The following is an 18,195-nucleotide window of genomic DNA, read 5'->3' on the forward strand; positions in this document are numbered from 1 at the left end:
TTCTCTACTCCTTACTTGAGATTTGTTGAAAGATTATTTTTTGCCAAATTATTATATGGTTTGCAGTATTTACAAATGATATTTTTTCTAGGAAACAATTATGGACATTATCAGCTTTAAATCTCTAATAAAATATCACCCTGATGTGAAGCAAGAATATATTTTCACAGCAGATATTCCATTACCCATCAGACTAAGGAAAAATACTGATCATAAACATTTTTCATGTTTGGCCAATAGCCCATTTCCAATTATGAAATATCACTTTTTTGTTTCTTAATTTATTTCTCCAGTAAATAAATAATAAGCATATGTTATGCTGAATATTTTGCAGGAACTGTTAAATGTTGCTGCTTTATAAAATTCACTTGCCTAAATGTTGTCTTTGCAGAAGTCCAGAGATGGTGATTGGATGTCTTGTTGCAGATGGCTGTGGGGAAGGTGATGGGAATGAATACAGATGAGGGGTTCTGAGATCTGAAATACCCCATGTCCCCATTCTACTACTTTGTGATCCAGATGTTGATGTAAGTGAACATCCACTATGTGGTTGCCTTATAGGTGTGGACCTGTTAATGAAAATAATTAATGGGTATGATTTCAGGCTACTTTCAAAGTACAAGAGATTTCAAATCACCTTAAATTTATACTGTTAATATTTTAAAAGCAATGTTATAAATTACTGTATTCTACATATTCCTTATTGGATTTTTACTTTAGAACTCATATTTTCAAAAGCAGAAACACAAATTATGTGCGAATCAGAGACAGAATAAAAGAAACATTTTGTTATGTACATTTTAAATGTGTGCTAGGAGGATGTAATTTGCTTAATGATTATAGAGAAAAAAAGTTTACTTTTTCTGGAATGATTATAAGTTCGCTCTTGATGTTAATAATTTTCATGCTTCAATGTTTAGATAAATAACCTGGAACACCTCCTGCACGCTGCATGAAGTTGTTCAGGTTATTCAGAAAACAGCTTTTGTGTAGATACTGTGCTGTCATCTCTGATTTTTAGAAGAATTATAAAGCAGACACATTGTTGCACCTTCTTACTATAAAATTACTACCCTTTTTTTAAAAGTACCGTGGCTGTAGATCTTCACAGCTACAGGAACTCAGAATTTTGAAGAAAGTGATTTCAAAATAAAACCTTCCAACAGTAACACGTTCATATATATATATGATGGCTATTCTGCACTATAACATTTCTTCAGTTATAGAATATAACCTTTAAATGTATAGATTAATACAGGACAGACAAGAAAATTCAGTCTCTTGTAGGAGACAGCAACATCTTAATGTGTTTAATTACCTTGTAGATCCTGCTCCACTATATTGACTTGAAGTTATTCCAGACGACTGAGAACTTCTGTAAGATATACTACCTGTAAGAATTGAATTTTTGAAAACAGGACCAACATGAATTACCCATTTCACTAAAGAGATAACTTTGGAAAGAAAGATTAGTACTTTAATTGCTTCATTTGGGACAAATTCGTGATCAGTCTATTCAAGAATTAAAAATGGTGCACAATTACAATAGACAATGAAAGATAAGTACTTGGCTGATGAAATAAAGTCACCATGTCACTTAAGAAAGGATTAAGATAGTCCTAAAAATTCTAAATGTATTTTTACAATTTAACAGAGCAAGGCATTTGCTGAGGCATGAGCTATCTTACAACACTATCTCTTCCTGGAAGAAGATCCAGCAAAAGTAAAAGCTATCAAAAGTCCTCTGCAGTACTCCAACAGAGAGTGAAGGTGAAAAATTGTCTTCAGCCTGAATAGCTGATACCTACATAGAGCTTAGCCATCACAAAAAGACATCACATTGTGTCATTCCTGAAAATCTTTTTCCAGTTGAACAAGTTACTGTCTTTAACCTCTTCTCATTTATTAACAATTATTAGATTATCAATATAGCTCTGCTGAGGTCCTTCAGTTCTTCAGCTATTATGTTTTGCCCTGCCCATGTCTGAGAAGGAAACACCATTAACCATTGTTTCTATTTGCCCTATTGCAAGTATGCTTTGATTTGTTCAACTTTGTCCACTGCAAAACTTTATGGGTTGATTCTGAAATGTGCTGAACACACAACTGTTCTACATATACTTTTACTACCTAATTAAATATCTATTTATATTTAGACACAAAAAAAATACAACAACCTCACTCACAATCTCATTATCTGTAAATTCATAGACAAGTATGCAGAAGTATCTGAATATATAAATCAGACGTAGCATTGAAGAAGCAGATTTTGCTCCTTCATTACAATTGCATTGCAATTGCATTTGTCTTTGATTCAGGACGTTTACACCATGTGAAAACACGAGTGTTAAAAGCTCCTTTATGTGGCTGGAGATGGATTCTATTAACTACTGAAGCCAGGTGAATGACTGCCTGAGAACAGACTTTTGCGGAAACATGCTGAGTGGAATACCAAGAATGGGGGACACACATAAACTGCAGAGCATTAGGATTCCTGCAAAACTCCTCACAAATAAACAGTACTCATGAAGACTACACTAATTTCAACAGGTTATTCATGCCTTAATTGTATCAGAGTGTTATCCAAGTTCTGTAACAGCCCAGGAATGAAAGGATGTACAGGTAGAAAGTTTTATACCCTATGAGAGTAAGATAGTGAAAAAAAAAAACACTTTTCTGAAGAAATTTTTTACCTCAACTTAATTACCTCACTTTTAGTATGAAATACTTTGATAATTTCTATTTAGTTTCCCCACTTTCCTCATGTAATTCTAGTATGACATTATGGACAATGCTAATCTCTGGTAACTATAAACAAATATAATTATGAAGTTTAATAGAAGGTCAACAACATAAATTGCAAGCATGCCTGTTCTCTTCAACCATCATTACACTATTTTCTTTGTAATTTTTGACTATGATTGCTCAGCAAAAATTAATTTGGTTTCAAGTTATTATTTACAGAATCGAGTAGGTCAGTACTAGAAAGACTTATTTAATTTTACATTTTCAACCATTTCAAATCTGCTGGAATGATATGTACATAGTAAGTTCCTTATACTTCAACACAATTCAAGTTTGCTCAGTAAATTGCAAATATATGGGTTTTATTTTATTAATCCTTCAAACATAATACAAATGTTACCCAGTTGCAAACGTTATTTTTACTCACCCATACGTCCATCTTGTGGTGGAGTGATTAATGATAATCTTGTTGGACCAGTTGGTGTCTCAGGCTAAGGGAACAGAAAGTTATTAATTACAGTGTTATAAATTTGTTAATTATTAAGGTATTTTATGAAATGGTGTTACATTCTTGAGGTGTTTAAAACCTGCAAATTTCTGTTGCTCTCCACTGAGAGTTTTGTTCATAACACTAAAATGCAAAACCTCAGAAATAAGGTACTGCTTCTCATATATGCTCATCAGAATCCTAACACACTGAAAAGCTCCTTCCTTCATTTTCAACTTAAAGTTGTCATTGAAGGCTTGCAATTCACCACTCAAATATAAATTTCTAGCACTGATTTCAGACCACTGACTTCTACACTTAGTTTTTAACTAAACATGTGAAGATATCGTACACTTCTTCTTGCCATGTCAAAGATAATGACTGGTTTGATTTGTGGGTTAAAAAAAGAACTTTTATCCATCATAAATGAAATCTCAGGAAAGTTTTGAGAATTGGTGTGATGTGAAGTTTACTAAGTGATTCATCTCTTGTAACCAGACATCTGCAATGACAGGGTTTACATACAGGCTGATCCCCTGAATTTACCTATATGGTGAGGGAAGAGAAACAGTAATGAGACAAGTAAGTTTCCTTTAGAATGAGATTAATTGCAAATACTAATCCATAGGTATAACCTATGGATATCAGTCCATCAATGGGCATAACCAATCCATAGGTTATAAAGGAAACCCTGAGAGGTTAGCTTGAATCTGCACCGCAGTTATCTGCACAAGGTTTGGTGAAGGTGAAGATCTTACTTGTATTTTCATTCCTTAATATATTAGAACTTAAATTTAACTATAACTCTCAGTTTCATGTGTTAGCAACATTTATTTTGGAAAGAGTTTTATAACATAAGCATATTGTGATCTCAACATAGGAGGTTTAAAAGCTCATATATGGCATATGGAGAATATAATTCTAGAAATCAATGTTGTGATTTGTTTCTTTTTGGTTCCTTTGGGGAGCATCTGACTTCTATTACACATTTAGCATAGCTGAAATCAGGATGTACATAAGAATTGCTTTGAAGGGGGGGGGAGTATTAACAGCAAGAGAAATCAAAAGCATATACATGTGCGTGTGTATATATATATATAAACATATATACAAAAAAAAACAACACTTACTTTCCTCATTGGTGAAGGTATAGGATCAATCTCCATTGGCTGAAATCTTACAGCAAAAGTCAAAAAAATTATGACATTGTAATAAAACTAATACATTCATTATAAAGATTTAAATCATGTTACATTCTCATGTTCATTTTGACTGCTAATGGAAAAGCATAATATATATAATGCATAACACAGAGTATTTAGGACTTGCATTAAGAAAAATCTATTAATTGATTCTGAGCTTTGGTTTAGACATTTACAGAGAAATTCATTTTATGATTAGAGCTGTTATTCTTGTATTTAAGTCAGAACAAATATGCATGTTTATATATATGTCACTTGTCTTCACAACAAGGGCATTCTGTGATTTTTTGTCTTCACAACAAGGGCATTCTGTAATTTTACTTTTTATTAAAAGTAAAGTCACAGCCACAGTTACAAAAACCTTTAAGCCTGTGCAAGCTGTATGTTCAATTTCTTTAAAAGATAATGAGCTTTACTGGAGTTCATTTCCATGTAACTTTTGACTACTACAGTATACATATAGATGTTTGTATGAGTCATTCAGGTTTTCCCTACAATCAGTGGGAAGCGGTCCTCACTAACTCATCAGCCTATCTATCGAAAAAGTCTTTAGATTAAGGTGCATCATGCCTTAGACATCTTTCCAGTGAGTACAAAGGCTATCTATGTAAGTAGTTATTATGTAAACTTGGATAGGTAAGACCCTTCCCAGTTTTTCCATACTTACTTAACACATTTGCAGAAGCAAAACACAAAATCTGAAAATATACTCATTTTAAACTCACTTAAAAATGGCTTTGTCTATAAAGTATCAGTATATAGTCACTGTTAAGCTTTATATTGAAAGTCAACAATTTATACCTACATGTCAGAGGTGGAGGCATGACTAGAATGAAGAGAATATGAAGGATATTCATTCTGTTTTCTTGAAGGATCTAAAGCCATTGATACATTTTAAATTAGAACGTATCTACACCCAGTGATATGTATTCCATATTTAGTATCTTAAACCAACACCTCTTACTGGAAAACGGATTTCTGCTTGTACTGGAAAATGGTAGTTGTGCAGTTTGTTCAGGAGTTTTCATACTAAGGGGGAGAAAGAAGAAACAACAGATGAATTAAGAGCTAGTTTGGTTAGTTCACTTGTCCAGCTGATCCATAAGGTATAATATCAATGCATTTTATCCATCCATAGCTGGTTTTAACACTACAACATCTGTCATGAAGCAAAATAACGATGTATTAAATATAATGTAAAAAATGTAATAAAGCCATTAACTTCTTCATATTTTAATGTCAGTATCAGCCATTACCTGCCCAATGAGATCAATTTAGGATAACATTATGGCAAAATATATATGGAATAATAGATGTTAAAATACAACTATTAAATACAGTTGAGCCAAAAATCATCTTTTCAATTTCCCAACATCTCCCAAACTTTAAAAAATACAGTTATCAAAAGAAATGTTGGCACATTTATGCTACTTACTAAAGCTATGTAAAACTGCTAAAAGTGGCATATTCAGGTAAGTATAACATAAATAATGTTAAAATGGAAACAACAGCAAAAAAGCGTTGAGTGCAGAAATGTTAGTAGTGATGCCCCCATTCAGTTTAGTCTTGCCGCTGATCGTGTTTGATATACTCCATGATGAGTCAGGAAGAGCCTGCAGGCTATGAAATCTGAACACAAAAGTTCTGAAGATAGAAAGTTACATCAGTATTGAGAACTCAGAATGTGTTTAAAAACGTGACTTTTCCCAACAATAATTAAAATAAGATGTAATTAAATGAAAAACAGTAGCATAGTGTGTATTTAGGGATCAACAAGATCTGTAAGTTGGAAATAAATATGATAAAAAGATTAGGTTGTATCAGTCAGTGAAGAGGGAGATAAGGATGCACTACCTCTTGGCTCTCTCTTGCTAAAATTTCACCTTTAGAGTAACTCCTAAGTTTTAAAATAAAGGGATTCTTTCCTGACAGGATTGATTACTAAGAAAGAAAATGCATCTTCTATTTATACAACAGAACATATGAGAAAGTCAAAGCAAGCTGAACTTTTATACAGCTTTATCAATTAAACTTACTGATTTCTGATTACAAAGACTATTCTTCATTTACTTTTGCTGCATTAAACCCCTTACCGTTGTAGCTGCTGAATTTGCTGTGTTACTTTCTGAAGAGATTCTTCCAACTTTAGTGTCTGTGAGATAATCATAGATTTAAACAAAATCTGTTTATGTGATACAAACTTCATTTTTATACAACTAGTATTTGAAAGTGTTGAAAGGCTGTTTTCTATTGGTTTTAATCTTAGATTTTATTGCTACTGCAGAGTTTTTGAGGGCAAGACTACAGCTGTTATAATGATCCATTAAACAGTCCAAAAAAGATATGTTTCTTTGGGGCAGTTATAGACTTCGTTTGTTTACCTTTTGTTAAATGTGCTGGTAACATTGGGTAAATAAATACTATGAAAAGTGCTTAAAAATAGTTTGTTTTTTTTTTTCTTCCTCTTTTTCATATCCGATATAAAAGATACCAATAACTGTACAAAGTACTAAATACCATGTTCCTGTATTTCTCATTTCATACTCAAAACTTATTCAGTTCTTTTCAATAGCTCTTTGAAATAAGCTTATGAGAAGAGTATTTCCTATTATGTTACAGACACAACCAAAAATATCTCTATTAAAGAATGTTATGAGCTTGCAAAATTGAAGAACATTAAGGTCAAGAACATTAGGTCATCTCCCTAGTATGTGTATTTTTTACAGTCTTTCATTACATGATCATACATTATATTTTATGAAGGATGTAAAACTTTACTCAATAGCCTCAATACTGCATCCGTATTTTATCATTGCCACTGTGTGACCTTAGTCCTTCATTACTTCACATATCTCATATTTTGATTTGAAGATAAATTATGAATTTTCTTGTTAACTTTTCATGCTTCTCCTTTAAGTATTATTAGAATTCTTTAATAACATTACCTGTTATACCTTTATAAAATAATATTTTTGGTGGGAGATAGTATGCATTTTGTGTGTGTGTGTGTGTGTGTGTAGATGTGCAACTCTGCAGAACAGATTAAAGACAAATATAATTTATGTAAGATCTGGTCTTTGGTACTCTTTCTTCTGTTTCCTAATGAAAACTAGGTTTGATTAAGAAAGTGACCAGTACAGATGTCAGGAAGAATGTACTTTACCCTGTTGCTCTGTAGGACTGGATCATTTTAAGGCCAAAATGCTTTAAAGAAGATGAATAACCACTTGGTTATCAGTATCTTTGGGTCCTATCATAGCATACGGCCTAGACTTGCCAGGAGTATGGACATCAACACCCACATCACACACCATCCTCTGCACCCCAGTATCTGTACAACTCACAGAACCAGCAGTAAGGAAGTTTTTATCAAAATCATGAGAGCTGCTGGTTGACAGTGACAACAATGGCATACTAGAAATAAAAAAGGGGACCAGAAAGAAGTTAGCTTAGCATGAGAACCCAGCTGTGAGTTTCCTTATACAGTACTCCATCTTTCCCAAAGGCCAAGACCTGCAGAGTGGAGACTGGCAGTAAGAAGCACCAGTGTCAAAAGGGTAAATTTGTGCATCTTCACCTCCTCAGGGGTCATTGCCATTCACCAAACTATTTATGTTGTAAATCATTCTTGCTCCACCCTCTTCCCACTCACCTTCATCTCAAAACCAGTGGCAGGAAGACTCAGAAAGAGATTATAGCCCTCAGTGTGAGCATCTACTCCCACTCTCTCATCCTGTGTGACTCTGCCAGCTGTGATCTAGCCTTCCCCAGCTCCTTCAGATTCCCTCCCAGTAGCCCTGAAAGAGGTAGCATTGCTAGCTGAAACCCACAGGCAGGTATATCATTGCACAGGGGAACTCTTCTCCTCGTTCACCTCAGTTCCACTGTCAAAATATTTCTCCACCCAAACAACCTCACCAGTACTAGCCATAGCTCACATAGGGTGTTTAAGACAACCAGCCTTTTCTGACCCTGACACAATGCTGTTTTAAAGCACTTACAAATCATAAATTATTCTAAGCATTCCAATAAAAGGTGAATTTATTTTCTAAAAATAAACCATAACAACAAGGCAAACATAAGAAACAAAAAAAAAAAAAAAAAAAAGGAAAATAGAAGTTAGAGTTACCTTTTGTCTCTGGTATGCTAATAAATGTTTACGATGTTTCTCTTGAAACTCTGAAATCTAAATATAAATACAGTTATATCAAGCTTCACTTAATGACATTCATGCAGACTCAGCAAAAAAGTTATGGAGAAGAACTATTTCACGGTATTCACATATTTCTATATTTGAATAAGTATTTAACATATCTTTAAATCTTCTCCAACAAAACTTTCTAAGTTGTTATCACCACAAAAGTCTCATAAAGTTCATTTAATCTAGTATGACCTACCCCAGAGTTGGCAGATTTATTTCACTGACTTTAATATTTTAGCACTATGTTCAATAACAAGATAAAGACATTGGAAAGCCAGTTAAACTGTGGTGTTTCTTATTCATTAGTGTTAAGCAAACACATAAAATTAATGGCAACATAAAAAGTAATGTGTCTTACTGACAATTATAACTTGCCTTGTAAAAGTACCTTGTTAATTAAAAAATAATTGTTAGGCACACTGTCTGGTGGTGTGTAAGCACTTCTTGGGTCCAAATGAGGATCATAAACCACAACAGGCTAAAAGTGAAAAAATACAAGGTAGGCAAGACAAGAGCTTGAGCAACAAATTACAATAGGTAGTAACTTACTAGTAAATCTTTCTTCTCATGTGTAAGAAATCTGACAGAAAATGTGTAGGATAGAGACAACCAAGAAGACACACTCTGAGAAGATAAACACATAGTGGAGTACCTAATTGAAATGGTATCTAATTATTTTTATTTCACTGTAGAAGAGCCTGAGAGGTTCCCATGGGATACTCAACAAAGGATCAGAAATTTCTTCAGAAGAACTGATGGAAGAAATAGCTACTCAGAAAGTAATGGCTCTGAGCTGCATCCCACCACTCAAAAATGAGGTCTTGGGTCTACAAAGGAGAAATCTGTGAAAACATCAATTTGGTGCTCAGTATCAATCAAAAAAAGCAAATTAGAATTGGTTACAAAAGGAGTAGAAAAGGGAGCATCATTATTCCACTTAAAAAATAAAAATGTTTGTTATTATATCCTGAGTCTACTTAACACCAGGAAGGATATAGTAGGTCTAGAAACAGTTCAGATTAACCAAAAGTATGTAAGATCTTCATTAAAAGAATGACCACATAGAATACAAGTCTTCATGGCTGTAAAAAGACAGTCAAAGGAGGGCTGCATTAGCAGTTCAAAACCAGTGACTAGCACAGATGAAGTGCATGGGAATGGCTACTTCTTCTTCTAAAATGGGATTTCAGAGTATCAAATTAAACTAGCGTGTAGCAGGTTAAAACCTGAAAAAAAGAAATCTTCACCACACAGTGTATAAACTGTGGACCTCCATTCCACAGTATGTGATAGATGCCAAATATTCAGAAAACAACCTGACAATTAAAAGAGGAAAATTATTCACCAAAAGCTTTTGAATGCAAAGGTAATAAGCCCACCTAGAGAAATCCTTGTGCCACAAACCATTGAAAGCTAGGAGGCTGCTCTGAAGACGTACGTGCCAGCCTTGCTCTCACATGCTTTCCTAAGCACCTGCTGTTCTAACTACATATGAAATTAAATATTAGATCAGGTAAACCTTTGCCCTCACAGGGTATAAGCTGCTCTCACGCCTTTTTATGCTGGTAGAAGTTCTGAACATACTTTAAGGCCCTAATTACGCTTCAGTATGTTTTCCACAGGTTATCTCAGGCTACAGAAAACCCACCTTAGTGTGATTGTGTCCTCTTTTTCTTTCTTTGACACATTACAGAAGTTTGCATTCGCCTGTGATGGATTGGTGGTATAGCTGTTTGGATTTGTTCAGAATAACTGCTGATCATCATGTATGCTGTTAAAAAGTGTGTATGGAAGGACAGAGAAAGGCTTCCTGTTTTCCTTACTCACCTATACATCTTAGGAGGAGGAGTGCTGAGGAAAGGAACCATGCTCAGGTTTGGAGAAGTTTCTGAAGCACAGAGTAGAGCAAACGTGAACCCATAATCAACACCGAAGAAAGCAGGTGATGTTCCCTAGGGTTACTTTTCTGCTGGATCAGGAAGCTCACCACAAGATCAAACAAGGACCAGCCCGAGGGAGATAAGAATACACAATGAAGGTTGCAGGGGAGTTCAGGGAGAATGTTCTGCAGTTCAACCTGGAGTACTTGAAACTGGCACTGAATCTCTCAGTAACGAGGGACACGGGCAAGCCCAAAAGCCAAGAAGAAGAGATGAAGAAAACAAGTAGTCAATGGGAGTTTATATGTATCCTTTTAACCCAGACAGCTACTAAAGTTCCGGGCTGGATACTCAACCTGAAGGAAAGGATCCTGCCTGGAGTTTACGAAAAGAAGGAAGGAAAGTTACCTTGGAATCATTTATTGCTTCTGTTTGAAAAAGCAGACCTGGTTTGATGAGAGAGAGGGAGCATTCCGCTGAGGACTTTAGCTAGCTCAGGTTTTTGCTGTGTGACTTTTTATTGCTACAATTAGGACACACTATCTAGGCATGTTTAAGGTTGTGGCAGATCTAATTTGTCATTGCATGGCGTTGAAAGTGATTTTACACCACTAAAATAGCCAGACTAGTGGTCCTCAGAGAGAGCTTGAAAACATAAGCAGTAACCGTGATGAATAATTTATGATTTCTTAAGAGCTTTGAAGCTGTGGAATTAAGAAAGTAAAGATAATAATGGACATACATTCACTTTCAAGCATTCACTCATATATTTTTCCCATTAATATAAAAATCATTAGAGGTTGCTCATTATTTAATCGAGTTAAAAAGTTTTAAGACATATTCACCTGCATTATTTCCTTTGAATATTTCTTGCATAACGTATCTATCCCCATGAACAGTGATTGAATATCAGGACTTGTCTATCAAGAAAAGAAATTATATTAAGGTTAGCACTTATATTACCAAGTTATATTAAATAAATCATTTTGAGAAGTGTTCCTTAAATTGATAGGTGTATATAAATAAAAAAAAAAAAGACAGATCAAGAGTAAGCTGATCCAAACACGGTAAAAAAAACTGAGTTTTATTTAATGCCTTACTAACCATCTGGAAGGTTTTCTGCCTTTGAATATATTACACACATATGTATTTATTGTAACAAAGACAATAACAATTTCCAGAGGACATTCAGGCCAGATGTTGTGGTCCTCTGGAAGACACATTGCTTTCAGACAGACAGGTTTCTGCGAGTCCCTTTCTGGGCTTTTTGGCTCTCACCATCCCCAGCCACATGGATGTACTTTACAATCGGTCCTTTCAAAGTCCTTGTTCAGAATAGTTCCAATACTGACTGGGGGCTCTTTCTCTCTCCTGTCTATCCTAGTATAAGAGAAAAGCCCTAAAATGATAACTGAATTTTCCAAGTATTTTATGAATGAGTTTTTCAATCAGAGATCATGACGTGGCCTCACAAATGGTCATTTGTGTTTTTAGAAATTGCTAAGTACTCTGTACATAAGCTATCATTGTAATAAAGATATATTCATTATTCACTGTGAGAAATAAATGCTGCAAAATATTAAGTATATTTCAGAATGATAGTGACATTTGGATAGCTATCCAAATCTACAAACCAATATGGATAAACTAGTTAAGTGTTACTTTAGTCCAGAATACATGCATTCTTAATTTATTCATAAGAAAAATAAACAAAATACAATCCCAAAATGGTTATACTAGTTATAGTACTAAATTAAAATAGTACATTAGTAAGAACTAACAGTGCTCCACTTTCAATTATCTTCTACAGTAACAGTGAACAGCTTTTGAAAACAAGGAATCTAGCAAAAAAAAAAAAAAAATCCCTACATCTAAAAGTCCTTTTTAACATATTGTGACTGTATGATAGGAGGTAGGTTTACAAGCAGACTATTTGAATAAAAAGCAAAATCTCAGCATACTTAGATGACAAAAGAAGTTTTTCCCAGAAAAAAAAAAAAAAGGCATCCTTCAAGTAAGAAACTACCTTTCAAAATCCAGTCATAAAAACCTGAAAACTTTGCAGGAAAAATGTAAATTAATCCCAGAAGTACTGAGGAATCTCAAAAAGTTTTGAAAACTAAAAAAAAAGTTAAAGAAAGGTCAATTTTTGAAAGAAATAAGAAGTGGGCCACCTGTGAATGAAGCAACAGTTTTCTATGGTACTAAGAAAATAGAAAGAGCAGTGCAATCATTTAAATTAAAAATATCCCATTGAAATAAAAAAGAATTAGGAGTTGCTCCACTTGGAAAAGCACAAACATACAGAGACAGTATTTTTACCTACTCCAAAAATAGTATGGTAAAAAGTCAAGCATGAAAGACTAAATAACTGCTGCATTTGTCACACCGATTTTTAATGTGTGCTAAAATTATATACTTACATGTTTATAGTGATAAGAGGAAACTGTTTCTCATATGTATGAAAAATAATTATGTGAGGAACTACATTGGCAACAGATTTATATCATTTGTTCTTTATATTCTGACATCAGCTGCTTCGATGTCCTGTATAGCAATTCATCTCAGCAAAGATGGGATGCACTTTGGTTAGCATAGAACTGTGTGGCTGTAAAATACAGTTCTGATTATTGATGAGCTGTACTTGCATTGTTCTCACTAGGGGAAATAAACTGCTTTTCCTTGCTTTCCCCAGCTACTAATTTTTATAGAACTCAGAGGAGAAATTTAATTGCATTTGAGACTTCCTCCGCCCTTTTGAATCTGGTTGACATTAGCCAAAGCAGTCAAAAATTTCCACAGGGTGAATTGGCAGACAGAGAAAGAGAAAAGCAGATAGACAGACAGACAGTACAGTCTAACTTATCTGCAGTATTTCAGTGAAGAAAATACAAACAAGGCAATACAAGTTCATCATATCCATAAAAATACATTTGGCACCTTTAAAATGCTTTCATGAGGAGGCAAGCTCTAGAAACCTATTTAGGGTCCTAACAAAGAAATGACCTTGGTTTAAGTACCTTTCCTGTATGAAAACAAAATATATAAAAGCCAGCAAGCTTCACTGCTTATGTAAAAAAATCTTTAAAATAAAGGTTTGTTGAACACTATTTATATTTTATCTGTTGCACAGAGGAGAAGCAGATGTTAATATGATATTCTGAAGTAATGAACATTGAGATTCTGATTTATCATAACACTTAACCGTCCTCTGGGAAAAAGCAAGTGTGGATCATGAGACATAGAAGGAAGATGTAAAGGTGACAAGCATGCATTATGATAAAGATGAGAATATTTAACATGTAGATGTTGAGTGGCCCAATATACAATTTAATGAGGAGTTTTAATACATTTATAGGACCTCCTACTCATTAAGAATTCTTCCATTGCATCAAGCTCATAAAGCTTACCAGGCATATTTCCACTTGGGCCCCTGAATTATAGAGTCATGACTTTTTTATATGCACCTTTAATTATCATTCCAATCATTTTATCTGTTCTTAATCAAGGCTAAGCAATCATCATTAATGTCTTTTTTAAAGAATATGGTAATTTGCTTCCTTCCAGTCCTCCAGAGCAGTAGCAGGTTCTAATGAAACATCTAATATTTTTGTTAGTATCCCAATCGTTACATTTTTTATTTTCTTCAGTAATTTTGAAGTAAATTATCAAGGTCTGCTAAAATGCTGCAACTTAAGACTGATCTAACTTGAAAATTAGCTTTGTTTTGACCAAGGTGTTAGACAAGGTCCCTGGCAACCTAAATGATTCTGTGAGTGAAATTCATAACAAAACTTGCAGGCAAGTTAGGCTGATTTTGAAAACTTAATAAAAAAACTCCTTTAGGAGTTTTATAAGGGTTTGTTGTTTTGTGTTGTTTTTTTCTTTTAATTTGATTAACATGCATTGTTCCTTTGTATTATGTTTGCATTCTGCTGGTTTGCTGTATTTTTTTACGTTTGTTAGCATTGTCTTCTTCATCCTGTTTCAGTTCCTCAAGATTCTGTGTCTATAACAATGAAATATAGTGTAACAGCTTTTTACTTCAGTATATACACTTTGTATACTTAAATTATAGTATGTGGAGTTAAAGATTTCAATATTTAGATATACAACAGCTCAGTTTTAAACATATCTAGAGAAATAATGTTTTCTTTCAAGGGCATCTCTGCAAGGTTAGTCCCAAATTTTCCTCAATTTTATATATGACTGCCTTGTAGAACATTATGTGCTAGCTATATTGAATGCTCTTGGGATTTTTCTTCTATCACTGTAAGGCAGGCTTGTCTCTTAGATAGGCATTAGTCTAAGAAAAAAATTTTTTTTTTCCCAATCCACTTATGAAATTAGCAAAGGAGAAGATAGTTCCTGAGAGAAACAGGAAAATTCAATCTTTCTGATGATACTCACGAAAGGGAATTAAAAGCTATTCATTCTCTAGTGAATAACAAGAATTCCAACAATATTTGAGATCCTCTCTTAATCACATGGCCATGAGGAAAAAAGTTAAGCTTAAGAGAAAACAAGAAAAATATCACAATACACTTGAGAACATTGAAGCACCACCATACAGATTTTCAATTCAGTCCATTACTAGAAATAATTCATTACAGTCCACTTCCTCTGATGCATAAATGCCAAGGTCAATAAATATTTTTCCTAATTTTTAAAGTAGTCACTGGTGTTACACTGTAACCAGTCACATTTCTGGAAAAGGTTGAAGTGATTTACAATCCAGCAAAATCTGAAAACCTAAAAAGTCTCTGTAGGCTTTTATTTGAAGAAATCCATAAAACTAAAAGCTGCATAGTGCATAAGTATCTTAACTCTACCAATCTATTATCAGTAAACATTCGTGTCACAGTGGGCAAAAAAAGGGAAGTATTTTGTAATGCAAATAATTTAGCTGTCAAGCAAAGTACACATTAATGTAATAGAATACTAAAGCTTCATTTACCTGTTTTGAAAGGACTAATGTACGACAAGGAGTTCTACAGATCAAACATTCATCTTTTTTGCCTGCAAGGTAAAGACAAATTTAAAATATATATCAAACTGAATAGATATTGAATACATTTTTAATAGAATGTGACACCTAAACTTTTCTTTGGAGCCTGTGGAAGGAATCTGAAAATTATACAAAAAATACAAATACACCTGAATAAAGAATTTGCCTCCATAACCATTACACACAGTTGCATGTGAACAGTGTGTGCGAATGTCATCAGGTCTTACTTTTGCAAATAAGCATTCAGGTAAATGCTTTTATGAATATAATTAGTATGAGTGAATGCAGATGACTTTCAGTTTTGTAGATTTAAACAGGACTACTTGTCTGGCCTAATTAAATGCATGCTTAAGTGCACTAATAATGCAACCAGATATGTGGCTTTAGATTGGGACCCAGTCTGGCTCTCTCAACAAACTACATGAAAACTTAATTTCCAAGAATTAATAATTTTATATGGTGAAATTTTCCAGCAAAAAATTCATCAAATAACTTTTTAAAACATTATAAGTTTTTAAAATGCCTCTTTGATTATTTGCAAACATATTAACAAATATTTCTATCAAACTCATATTATTACAATAATTATAATTGATAATTATACCAGCTGCTTCTTTTCTAAAAATTCCAGGGATCAATGTCCATAAGCACCTTTAAAGAATAAATATGTTTAAAATGTGGTATTATCAATATTATTGAATTCACAGCAAAAGAAAATATATTTCAGGGGTCTTTTTCTGCTAAACAATATAAAAAGCAGAAAGAAAAGCTGGTGTTCACGTTCTAGGATCCTGAAAGTTGCATTTAGAGAGTGCATTTTATGATATGCATATTTTATGATATGATATGTATTTTAGTATGAGGTGACTGCCATGGCAGGGGGGTTGGAACTAGATGATCTTAAGGAACTTTCCAACCCTAACTATTCTATGATTCTATGATTTTCTCTCCTTAACAGTAACCCTATGAAAATTTTCAGCCAAATTTTTCTGAAATACAGACTGATTTTATCCTGTGTGCCATTAAAAAACCCCAGAGTGTTTAGCATAGCCACAAAGGAAGAATATTGCTATTTGTCTGCTATATTTTTTTGGTTTTGAAAAGCAGCTCCTTTATTCTGCTGTCTTTTCCACAGCTCTTCATCTAAGCACATCACAGGAGTCCCAGAATATGACCCAGGAATTGCGCACAGCACACAAGAGTTTCAAAACATCATTTCCAATCCTCTTAATACTGCTGAAAATGTTCTGTTTGTGTCACTGACACACTGAAACTGTATAAGTGACAATGCTGAGATACATAATGTCTTTAGACTCTTCACAAAACCTGCCCTAAACGAATCCTATGTTCTACAAATTGCTCTTTCACTAATGAAAAAGCATGCCTTTTCCAAAATTAGACTAAACAGAATGCTATCTTTGGGGTTTTTTTTACAGTACAATCATGCATCATTAGCACCCAGACTCAACTTTTATTAAAGCCTTCAGTTTTCTGTGTCTAAAAGCTTGCTCTCAAAGCCACATCCCTCCAGTTAAATCCATCTGGAGGCACACAGCTAGTTTTTACTCTTTAAAGAAAATCAGTGACAAGAGCTGAAAATGTTTATCAGTAACATTCAATTGACAAACAGAAATGCTCAGGCCTGTCTTTTTCCCACAGTGATTCAGGAATGCTAATGGTTAAAGTTAACATGTACACACCAGCAGCTGAAGCAGAGGGCCAAGCCGCCCTGCCTGCAGTAGCCATTACCTTTCTGGAGGCAGATCTCACAGATAACATGCCCACAGCTTGTGAGGCTGAACTGTGGGGTGGGCTTGTGGGGCTCACAGAAGCAGACATTGCAGAATATGGTGACAGACATGGGGTGCAGGGGCAGGAGGGCCCGGCAGGGAGCAGGCAGCTGAGGCAGGTGCTGGGGTGAGGCCTACAGGCCTCCTGCAGCCATGTTCCTCCTCCTGAGGCTCCTCCAGGCACTGAAGTGAGGGTGGCAGTGCCCCTCCCACCGCACAGGTGCCTCCTGTCAGCAGGGTTTGACCCTCACACACCCATAAATGAGGCTTTCTGGCCCTTCACTACCAAACCAGAGATGGTGCCCACACAGGGGATTCTCTCTGAGAGATTTTTTTTTTCCATTTTCTTCCCAAGATGTGGGCAACTGAGGTCAGCCAACATTCAGGGCTCTGGGTAGGGGCCTCCCCATGAGCTCTGTCCTCCTCACAGGGGCAGCTATGAAGCAGGGGCTGCTGACAGGACAGCAGGCGTGTGGAAAACAGTGGTGCTTTTTCACTCTTATAAATGCAGGAATCATAGAATCACAGGTTAGGGTTGGAAACAACCTTAAACTGATCAAGTTGCAACCTATCATGGGGAGGACATCTTCCACTAGAGCAGCTTGCTCCAAGCCCTTCTAACCTGGACTTGAACACTGCCAGGAATGGGGCAGCCACAGCTTCTCTGGGCACCCTGTGCCAGCGCCTCAGCACCCTCACAGGGAATAACTTATTTCTTTTATTTAACCTAAACCTCCTCTGTTTAAGCTTGAAATCATCACCTCTTGTCCTATTGCTACAGTCCCTGATGAAAAGTCCCTCTCCAGCATCCATGTAGTCCCCCTCTAGATACTGAAAGGCTGCTCTGAGGTCTCCACACAGCCTTCTCCAGGCTCTGTGATG

General features: G+C 34.9%; 1 protein-coding gene across 1 annotated transcript; it reads right to left on the reverse strand.

Moving 5' to 3' along the window:
• Positions 1-205: 205 nt before the first annotated feature.
• Positions 206-17,611, reverse strand: RNF212 (ring finger protein 212). Its single transcript, XM_061359850.1, has 11 exons — positions 17,273-17,611; positions 15,473-15,534; positions 11,361-11,435; positions 8,564-8,620; positions 6,528-6,586; positions 5,399-5,463; positions 5,240-5,309; positions 4,363-4,408; positions 3,173-3,236; positions 1,319-1,391; positions 206-569 (listed from the first exon to the last, which is right to left on the reverse strand). The coding sequence occupies exons 1-11, from the start codon at positions 17,382-17,384 to the stop codon at positions 365-367; spliced, it is 888 nt and encodes a 295-aa protein (XP_061215834.1). The 5' UTR covers positions 17,385-17,611; the 3' UTR covers positions 206-364.
• Positions 17,612-18,195: the final 584 nt, after the last annotated feature.

This window comes from Neopsephotus bourkii, unplaced genomic scaffold (genome assembly GCF_033783945.1).
Source record: "Neopsephotus bourkii isolate Nb327-2 ecotype Australia unplaced genomic scaffold, CSIRO-AGI_Nbou_v1 NB_994, whole genome shotgun sequence".
Classification (NCBI taxonomy): Eukaryota; Metazoa; Chordata; class Aves; order Psittaciformes; family Psittacidae; genus Neopsephotus; species Neopsephotus bourkii.

Excerpts from the sequence above, each read along its gene's own strand:
- RNF212 (XM_061359850.1), bottom strand. The coding sequence starts at position 17,384 with ATGTCTGTCACCATATTCTGCAATGTCTGCTTCTGTGAGCCCCACAAG. Across the intron at positions 8,621-11,360 it reads ATTCAAAGGAAATAATGCAG|ATTTCAGAGTTTCAAGAGAA; the intron begins GTGAATATGTCT and ends ATTTATATTTAG. Across the intron at positions 3,237-4,362 it reads TACCTTCACCAATGAGGAAA|CCTGAGACACCAACTGGTCC; the intron begins GTAAGTGTTGTT and ends CTGTTCCCTTAG.